This window comes from Pangasianodon hypophthalmus, chromosome 19 (assembly GCF_027358585.1).
Source record: "Pangasianodon hypophthalmus isolate fPanHyp1 chromosome 19, fPanHyp1.pri, whole genome shotgun sequence".
In the NCBI taxonomy this organism is placed as follows: Eukaryota; Metazoa; Chordata; class Actinopteri; order Siluriformes; family Pangasiidae; genus Pangasianodon; species Pangasianodon hypophthalmus.
This window is the reverse complement of record NC_069728.1, coordinates 22,011,612-22,021,723: the sequence shown is the minus strand read 5'-3', so window position 1 is coordinate 22,021,723 and position 10,112 is coordinate 22,011,612. Positions and strand designations below refer to the sequence as shown.

The following is a 10,112-nucleotide window of genomic DNA, read 5'->3' as shown; positions in this document are numbered from 1 at the left end:
CCTTTCACACACACAAGCGTAAAATTCACTAAATACTGCACACACACTTCATAAATATTCACAAATAAACACAACGCAAAACGCACTAATAAAGTCATTCATATCTGTAGAAAGCGATTTCAAAATGTGTAGAATAAAATGGAAAGATAAAAGTTATAAAAATACAGAAAGACACATTTTATTAGCGTAATCCAACATTTTATTTATTTGTTTTTAGTTGATTGTTTGGGGGGAGGAGGGGTTTTGGAGTTTTTTCTTTTTGGGTTATTTTTGTTTGTTTGTTTGTTTTGTTTGTTTTGGGGTTTTTTTGTTGGAGTTTTTTTCTTTTTGCATTATGTTTGTTTGTTTTTGTTTGTTTGTTTGTTTTTGTTTGTTTTGGTTTGTTTGTTTTTTGTTTGTTTTTGTTTGTTTGTTTTCCGTCGCTGGTGCCTGTTACCACGGTAACTCGGTTAACGGTCACCGGGCTCAGGCCGACGCTGACGAGTTTACGGAGCGGTTTCAGGGTTGGAGCAGCTGGTGAAGGTCTTGGAGATGTTGGAGAAGATCCTGCCCAGCCTTCTGCGAGCGTTCTTGAAGACCGACCCCGAGGCCTTCGATTCTCTGTGTGAAGCTGGAAACAGGAGAAGAAGCAGAATTACAGCAAAACGACAAAAACCGCTCTTTCAGCTCATTATCAGGACACACGGTGCAGGAACCGATAAAAACTCAAACTCTTAAACATGAACATCACGCTCTGTAAAAATCATCAGCTCACGTCATAAATAAACAGGATCATTATTATCATTTATTCTTATTTAAAGTACAGAATACAGAGTGATAATGAAGGACAAAAACACGCGTTAGACACTAAAAAGACACGCGGCGTAAACGTGGTCAAAAATCGCAGCTTCATTTCGTTTTAAAGACTTACAGCTGTGAAGATCTGCGGAGGTGGAAGGGGTCGGCTGGTCATCGCCTGTCAGAGGAACTCTGCTCTGATTCTTCTTCCACTTCTTGGGACACTGAGATTAGTGAAGATAAAAAGATAAATCAGGAAGCAGAAACGGACGTCTGAGACGACTAATCACCTTAAAGAACGTGATTAATGCTGTAAATCGAGCGACTGATGTTAAATAAACCCTTCAATTATCAATAACTACAAATAAAATCCACACAAAACTGTGAACTCAAAACCACAGGAGAACATTTAGGGGGAAAAGTCCTGCGTACCTTAACGCCACGTCTGATCACGCGCCCGTTCCTTGTGAGGAGTCCAAGCCTCTTTTTCTTCTCCTGATCCTCAGCTGCTGGATGTGAGGAGCGTCCATCGCTTCCACTTCGATTCTGCTGATCGGTGAGGCTCAGATGTTCCCGAGTCTCCTCCACGTCAGCACGAGGAGACGAGCTGGAGGAAGCTGCTGATAGCTGAGGAGACTTAGGATGCAAACCGTTAATACGACACACAGAGGAAGTCCCAGCGTCCTCGATTTCACGTGCGAGCGCTGTAGCAGAAGGACAACCGGTTGATTTGTCCACCAAGCTGCTTTCCTGAGCTTCGTCTCCTGCGCTTGGCCCGGCGTTCAGCACATTCTGCAGTAAAGCCTTGATGGACTCCTCTGCAAACGTGTAAACGCACTCAGAAGGTAACGTGATGGAGTGTAACGTGATGTTCCCTCTCCCCAGAACAGAATCTGATGAACACTGGCCAACATCTCCTGCCCTATCCACGTTCCTCAGGAGGAGTTTTGCGATCATGTCCGTTATAGCACGTGATCGTTGATGTATCATCTCCTCCAGAGAAAGATCCTCCAGCTCTGTGAGCTCATGGACCGTGCCATCCTCGCTGATGTAGATGGGAGTGACACGATCCTCATCCCTCTCTGACTGTGCTGACGCGTCTGTCCTTTCATCATCAGCAACACGTTTAGAGAAGGAAGTGAAGAAATTCTTCAGCTGGTTGCGCACCACAGTGAAAAGGTGCAGAGGAGCGAATGAACTCCTCTGGACTGAAGTCCTCGACTTCCTGTCTGCGTCTATAAACTGCAGCACAGTGGAGCTAACAGTTCGGGAAATCTCAGAAGCTGTAGAATCGATCTGCAGATTTAAAGCGGACGCCACTTTCCTGAGAGGCGCTTCCGTGTGGCGTTCCTTTGGGAATTGTGAGGGCAGCAGAGGACAGGATTCCACTATTCGGAAGATGATGTCACTCACACGCCTGGTGGATTTGGTGTGGAAATAGGCGTCATCGTTCTTCACCGCAGGTGGAGCTGTCAGCTCACTCCTTAACAAATCAATGACTTCAGTAATGACCCTGTTGGTGCACAGGTCCAGGTCCACCTTCTCCTCCACCCTCTCCTCGTGTGTGGGAAAGCTCAGAGCTTCAGATGCCTTGGAGAAAAACGCCTGAAGGAGACTTCGCACTTTTCTCAAGATGTTCCTTGGTTTTTTGGCAGATTCTGCTTCTCTGACGTCAAAGAAGCAGGACAAGGCATCGAGAGCATCAGAGCTCTTAGTCTCCTCTTTCACAGACTCGTCACATTCGTGTAAAACCCTGACGAGCGAATCTGCGGTACTGACGGCATTCTGCACGTCTTCTAATGAGCACCTTGAGGAGTCTGCTGTTGACAACCTTCTGAGCAGCATCTCACTCACCACCTGAGTGGCTTTATTGAGGAGCTCCTTAGACCTCAGAGGGACAGAACTGCTCACCTCACAGGTCTTTTTTACCTCAGAAACAATCTGCTGATCGGATTTACGCGGCCGCAGGAACGCAAACCGTCTGAGCCGAGGAGCTTTAGGAGAGCTGGACTTGGCCAGCAGCTCGTGACGCTCGTCACGCAGAAATAAATCTGCGTTCTTCTCGATGAGCTCCTCAGTGCAGCTGTCAATAACAGCCTGCAGGTTTGGAGCTTCGCTGACGGACACGAGGCTCTGAGCATCAGTCACTTCTGCTGCTGCTGCTGCGTTCTTCAGGCACGAGCATGACTGTCTCTTTTTATCTCCAAGTCCAATCAGACTTCGGAGCTTCGTGAAAACGTCTGAGAAGTTCTTTGAGCAGGGAGCTGAGCGAGCATCAGCATCACTCACCTGAGCTTCACCTACCCGAGCTTCCGATCCGTTTTCCACGTCAGTTATTCCGTTCTCCAGAGCAATTCCACTGATCACCGTGTTTACGCTTTCAGCAGTGACTCGATCCAGATCTACTGACGCCGTCGGTGACGACTCTGTGCTGGAACCCGAGTCTTTCCCACTGAATGACCCTGTGGAAATGTGAGAAGATAACCACTTCTCTAGGATCTCACTCGCAACCAGAATGGCTTTATCGAGGAAACGTTCAGCAGCAGCACGAGGCTCCTGGACGTTCTCCGTCCTGACCTCGACCTCAGCAGCAGTTTTAGGACAGATGTCCAAGAACAACTTGTTCTTTTCAGAAATTGCTCGCTTCCGCCCAGAGACGAACATAAACACCTGCTCGAAGATGTTCTCGTGGATCTTTTGAGCACCAGAGAGGAAGTTCTTTTGCTCATCTTCTGGACCAGGCTGGTCAGCGTCGTTGCTGCTGACGCCTGATGAACTTTTACTCAGTGACTGTATAAGTATAAATAATAATTCCCACAGAATTTCTGAGGCTGTGCTCTCGACCTCCTCCATCAGGGAATTCGTGTCTGTCTCACTGCGGACAGGGACTGAGGTTTGGGACGACATTGAGGCAGCGATTGTTTCCTCTGTTTTCAGAAGAACTTTTCTGACCTCTTGTGTGGCTTTGCTCAGAAACTGATCACTGAAAAGCCTCTCTGCATTAGGAGCTGATGAAGCACAATCAGGAGCCATCACTTTAGTCGTCACAGGGACCGAATCAGGGCTCAAGGATTTTAGCATTAATTCGAAAGAGGACTTGCTGATGGAGACAACTTCTTCCAAGCCCTTCATTATTCCATGGACCTCCTGGTGGGACTTTAGCTTCGTTCCTGAAGTTTTCTCTCCTCCAGGTCTGTCGAAGTCATCAGAGTGATACAGGGCCAAGATCTTCTCACAGATCTCATTAGTGCATGCCATGCTGAGATCATCTGGCTGTGAGATCTGATCTTCTGCAGGTGATGAAGCACTCGCCGAGCAGATCGCCCTTCGTCCTGATGCCACTCTCCGGATCGCCTCCAGCATCGCAGCTTTGGTCTGAGTGGCGATTCTCTGAACGAGCTGACAGATGAAATCAGACGTCTCCGTAGGCGATCTTTATACACACACACAGGAAAGAGAGAACATTAACGGGAATTCATATTATTTTTACGTCAGCGCTCACGTGAATTTAAATAAATAAATGCGAGTGAAAAACGACAATCTGCGTTGAATTTCTTTCTCTTTCTGAATATCGTTTGTTCTGCCATCGTTCCGTTCCACAGCCAATTGATCAGAAACCACAGAAACCCATCTGATAGCACTATAAGTCATTCCAGCACAGCGCTGCTGAATCCTGGATTCTGATTGGTCAGACGGTGTGGATTAAACAGTGCAGTAAAGTTCATCATGGTGAATATTAAGAGTGAAATCTGAGCATCAGGTGGGTAAAGTTTACCTTTGAGCTGAGGCGTCTGAGTCAGACCACTTCCTCCATTTAGACTCCGCCCTTTTCTTCAGGTTGTCTTTCGCCTGGAGAATCAAATCGATCCCGAAGCTTTCGATGAGAGGCGTCAGTAAACGCCTGATGGCAGAAGACGCCGCTGACGTCGCGATCTTCGTGCACAGAACCGCAAACTCCAACTTTGTGACCTTTTGAAATAAAACAAAGAAAATCAGCTTCTTGAATATGAAATATGATCAGTGACATTCCAGCGTGTTCCACTAAATGAAACTGGTTCATTATTCGTTATTCTAACACTCTTACCTTCTTCTTCATGTCCCTGGTCACAGCCTTCCATTCCCTTTAAACACACACACACACACACACACACACACACAGAGGAAATCAGCATTTATTCCAGTGTAAATGAATAAAATGTTACTGAGAGTCAGAAATCAGTAAATATGAACATACTCATCGCTCAGATGAAGAACGACGTCCATAATGTCCCTGAAACACTTCAGTCTCTGGTCAGATGTGGAGTCCTGAGTGCACGCTCCAGCTGTTCCAGCTGTTCCAGCTGTTCCTCTCTGGCTACTTCTCTTCTTCTCACTCATCTGTAGAGAGCACATGGAGTTCACAGCAGCTTCACTAACTTTAGCATTTTGATCATCAAAGTTCAAATTCAATCCTAGCAGAGTTTTTAATAACTACAACAGCGAGCATAAATATTAGCACCCTTCCTGTTTCAGCCCCAGAATCAAATGAATCACTGACATCATCCTGTTCATGTTCAAACTGATTCACTGATTCACATGAACTCGACTCACCTTTGAATCACGTGGGTATGAATCCAGTAGTTTCTCTCGGATTGCTTTCTCTATAAAAACACAAACAGGTCGTTAATTAAAGCAGATTGTGTAAAAACTCTTCAGCTGTAAGAAAGTGGAAAAGCCAGAATAAGGAAGTGCGCAGTAAAAGCTGAACAGCGGGCGGATTTGTGTTCAGAAGCGATTCATCAGTGACTCTTTTTAACGCAGTGAACTAAAGCATGTGCGAGCCGCACACATCAGTGAAAGTGTAAAGTGTAATCCTCAGTCCTACAGCAAAGGGATCAGAATAAAGTCAGTGTTCAGGAGCGGCTTCGTTACACGCCATGTTTAAACTCAGGCCTGGATTCATCTCAGCTCATCTTTCACACCTTTCACACCAACAAGTCTGGCTTTTTAATCACCTCCATAATTATTCATCCATCATCATCAACAACAACAACAACAATAATAATAATAACAACAATAATAATAATAATAATAATAATAATAATAGTAGTAGTAAGGGTTAGAGGAGCTCACCTGGCGTGTGATCTGTAAAATACAGTAACTGAACTAAACACCTGAAATCAGGGTTTTTGTCCCTTCTCCTCCTGTGACATCATAGCCTCCTCTTGTGACGTCACAGTCCCCCATCTCTTACAGCTTTACGTTCTAAATCCGTTCCTTTTTTAACTCGGCCATATCGGAGGCGGGCCCAGTGTCAATCATTTGGCGCGGGAACCAATCACGTTACTGCTCTGTTGCAGCATCAGCCAATCACGTAGCAGCTCCACTGTGTCCTGTGTAGCTCAGTGCTGCTGAAGCGCGAGACGGTTTATTGCTGCAAGGACGCTGTTAACAACAAACTTTATATTAGCTTTCTAATCTTAAACTTCAATAAACTTCAATAAAACGGGAGCGAAATGAAATAATTAGCGCGTAAATATGATTTCAGTGCTGTGGTGATATTGTGTAAATAGAACAGAATGTGTTCGTGTCCGCCATTTTGTCTCTCACACTGAGCTGATTTAACAACAGCAGCTTAGCATCATTAGCATCTCCACTGGATTTCACATCTCCAGCGCCATTTAATGTTATTTTTTATGCTCTATCGCTTCTGAAACCCCTCACAGCTCTCGCATTCACACAGTCACAGGCTGTAAACACATTCCATCTTTCCTATCTGCTGGGTTCAATTAGAGGAGAAACTTTTTAATAGAATATTACACTTTAATGGACTGGCTGGTTGAATGAAATGGATTTAAACTGTTAAAACCCAGAATAAATCACATCCAACTGAATCTAACTGCAGTTTGAATAAAATATAGCTAATATTGTGCTCCAATTCCACAGATGATTTATACAAATGGTGTAAATGTGCAGTTTGTGTTGTATTTGTGTGTGTAAGTGAGACTTCTACACAGACACAGGAGAGAAGGCGCCTCTGCTGGTGAGGAGAGGAACTGTCCTGAGCTCTCACTCCATTATTATTGTTATACAGTGTACTGTAATATTCAGAAAACCTGCACTGCCATCATCAGGAAGTCTGGGCTTTTCCTTCCTTCCTTCCTTTTATTGATTACATTCAGCTGTAAAATGATTGAGACTCTGTGATATAATGAACTCTTTTATTCCTCCTACAGTTTTATTAGTACAGATTGATTTCAGATCCATTTACAAAGGAACATTTTACAGAACATGTCTCTATAATCTGCAGTATATTTAAATATATTTGTACAGATATGTTCATAGTAAACACTGATACTCTTACATATATTTTAGTTTTATATATGTTAAGACAGGACATATATTTAACGGAGTTTTTGACCAAATCCACGTTCTTAAAGCGGCTAAAACAAAGCCGGAGTGTTTCCTAAAAGGAGAAAATGAACAGAACGTACAAATCATCACCTGTATAATGTGATCATAGTGTGAAGGGAAATATTTTGGTCTTGAGACTCTGGAGAAAAATAAAATGGCCTCCTGATGTACTAATGAGAGGAGGCAATGTGAACATCTGGTCTAAAATGGCGTTTCTAGAAACTTCCATCGTCCAGGAAGTGCCTTGTGTTGAAATAAGACACTGGGTTGTGTTTATTAGCTGCGTCGTGTGATCAGACTCCGTGTGTGTGTGTGCGTGTGTGTGTGTGTGTGTGTGTGTGATGGTAGAAGTTTCAGAAGGTTCGTGATGTAAACGGTTGGTTGAGAAACGTCAGTAACGCTCATGACGTCAGACGTAAAGGAACCCAACGGGAAACGCTCCTGAGTCACAGTTCCTGAGGAGACAAAACACAAAATAGTTGTTTTGTTTTAGAGGATTCCTCATTTTACTTTTATCCATTTATAGTTACCTTTAATGTTGTGGACCATCCTGTAGTTCCTGTTCTCCCTGACGTTATAGCAGAGAGGTCCTCCGTCATGTGCACCAACAAACCTGGAGCTTTTGACTCCACAGTGGTTGCGTTGATGTGCAGTGGTGAGTGATCTACACGGCTTCCTCCTGAAGTCAACCATCATCTCTTTAGTCTTATCTCTTAAGAATGGAGTAAATGTTGTGATAGTGTTACTCAGTCTCAGACAATAGGCCCTTTTCACATGACGTCAGGAAACTTGCGTTCTGACTCGAAGCGGTGTGTGTTTCCTTCCGCCAGCGTAGTGGAATGCTAGCGCCACCAGCATGGAGTTCACCCAGTCCCTTGTACGTCTGCCACAAATACGGCTAGATGATGTACAACGACTCGCAGACACATTTTCCCTCACGACACGTTCCAGACTCTGTAAAGGCTACACACTCTCACTGAGCAGTACCTGTCTGATTCTGAAGGTCAGTGTTTTTGTCTTTTCTAGCCCTTACGTTAGCGACGGCGCTAGGATAACGGTAGTTGATGTTATCAATCTGTTAGCTTTCTGTTTTGCAAATAGAAAGTCTTTAGGCCCTGTTCTTGATTAGGTTACTGTAGTACAGACCGCAAACTCTTGCTGCAACCACGTTTCCATATTACTGCTGTTAGCTCCAGATTCTGGATTGTAAGATAAAAGTCAGTAGCGTATTCATGGTTAATGTTGCGCCCTTTCTAGTTTCGAATGTAGCTGTGGATGAGGTGACAGTGAGAGGGCGATGTCACAGGTCCATGAGGAACAATGAGGAGGCTCGTCACCTTCAGCTTTCTCAGATGAATGATTTTTGTGATGTCTCTGTGACACAGTGTGGGATCATCATCCACCCTGACGCACATCACCTTGCAGCCAGTCCTGATGCTAAAGTCTTCAACCCCAGAGAAATACCTCCATTTGGGCTGAGGTAAAGAGATGCCATGTTGAAAATGGTGCACAAGTTAAACACCTGATCCCAGGTAAAGGCCAGGCCTGCCTTAAGAAGAGCCACAAGTACTATCATCAGGTTCAAGGCCAACTGGCCTTCAGCGGACTTCAGTGGTGTGATTTCATTACAGATCCCCACACTGACTTCACAGCTGAGGGAATCTTTAGGGATGAGGAGATGATCAGCTCAATGCCACAGAAGCTGGATAATTTCTATCATATCATCTACATGGATGTCTTATCAAGTTGTAAAACCTGAGGCAGAAGTTTATGTAAATAGTTTTAGGTAGATGTGGAAGGTGAACAAGTGCGTTGGTGGTATAGTGGTTAGCATAGCTGCCTTCCAAGCAGTTGACCCGGGTTCGATTCCCGGCCAACGCAGTTCTTCTAAACTCTTCACCCTGCTGCTGTCTGGTAAACAGTACTGAAGCTTTTGGTCCCTCACTTTATGTAGTAATGTGTAGTCTCTTGTAGCTCTGTGGTGTTTATGGAGCACCGTGGTCCTGGAGGAACGTTGTTTCATGTCACTGTGTACTAACTAGCTGTATGTGGCTGAAATGACAATAAAGCCACTTGACTTGAAGTGAAAACCTCTGAAACTGATGTAAGCAATTCCTGTTGTAAATACATTTTTTTCTTACAGTGTGAAATTGACTGAAATTGTAAACTGTGATGAGAATTGTATGTAAATATTGTATGTTTTATTGTATGTAAAACCAAGTGAAGGGCCGCATGCTATATGCAGGACAAATGAAGCCTTTTTAATTTATTCCAAATTGACACTCATTTACTGCTGTACTGTAGGTATACATGGACATGCAGCTCTACCCTTTTTTACAATTATACATTTCTATAACACCTCAAACACACAGTTTCCTGCATCTCTACCCTCGTGCATATCACTGGATATACACACAAATATGACACCAGATGTGTAATAAACAGTTCTGAAAAAAAAAACATCCTAATATTACAATCTGAGTGAAACATTTGGCATATTAAGGAACAATTCTCATTTAATATCGATTGTGAGCCATATTTACAATTATCAGATCATCTCAAGTGCATTGCTAGATAACTATTACTACATATCCATCAGCATGAAAACATGTGTATTGAAAACAGAGGAAGAAAGCATCATCTTCGCCTTTCCCAGCCGTGGTTATGGCAGTGTTGATGTGAACAGTGAGCCTGGCCCTCTCTCTTGGCTGCAGTGAATTAGATATTACTGAGCCCATTCTAATTCTGACTGAATATACCCTAATATACTGTACTGCAGGCTACAGCGCCATCTATCACATTCTGTTTGTACTGCATCATATTAGTCATTTTAGACCAAAATCCTAACTCAGATGTAATGATGAAAGTCCCCGGGGCCGTAGTTTACCCCTCTCTGTCCTAAAGCAATTACCACATGGACAATGTTTAATCCTTCTCTGTCT

At 43.9% G+C, this 10,112-nt stretch overlaps 1 protein-coding gene and 1 non-coding gene across 2 annotated transcripts; one reads left to right on the top strand and one right to left on the bottom strand.

Moving 5' to 3' along the window:
• Positions 1 to 274: 274 nt before the first annotated feature.
• Positions 275 to 5,701, bottom strand: LOC117599742 (uncharacterized). The gene is made up of 7 exons (XM_053242050.1): positions 5,368 to 5,701; positions 5,012 to 5,154; positions 4,862 to 4,898; positions 4,553 to 4,746; positions 1,210 to 4,210; positions 911 to 1,001; positions 275 to 610 (listed from the first exon to the last, which is right to left on the bottom strand). The coding sequence occupies exons 2-7, from the start codon at positions 5,152 to 5,154 to the stop codon at positions 486 to 488; spliced, it is 3,591 nt and encodes a 1,196-aa protein (XP_053098025.1). The 5' UTR covers positions 5,368 to 5,701; the 3' UTR covers positions 275 to 485.
• Positions 5,702 to 8,979: 3,278 nt separating this feature from the next.
• Positions 8,980 to 9,051, top strand: trnag-ucc (transfer RNA glycine (anticodon UCC)). The gene has a single exon. It is a non-coding gene; the product is annotated as a tRNA-Gly (tRNA).
• Positions 9,052 to 10,112: the final 1,061 nt, after the last annotated feature.

Coding starts and splice junctions, on each gene's coding strand:
- LOC117599742 (XM_053242050.1), bottom strand. CDS start 5,154: ATGAGTGAGAAGAAGAGAAGTAGCCAGAGAGGAACAGCTGGAACAGCT. Junction 4,899..5,011: donor GTTCTTCATCTGAGCGATGA/GTATGTTCATAT, acceptor GTGTGTTTAAAG/GGAATGGAAGGCTGTGACCA. Junction 611..910: donor CTCCGCAGATCTTCACAGCT/GTAAGTCTTTAA, acceptor TCCTGTTTCCAG/CTTCACACAGAGAATCGAAG.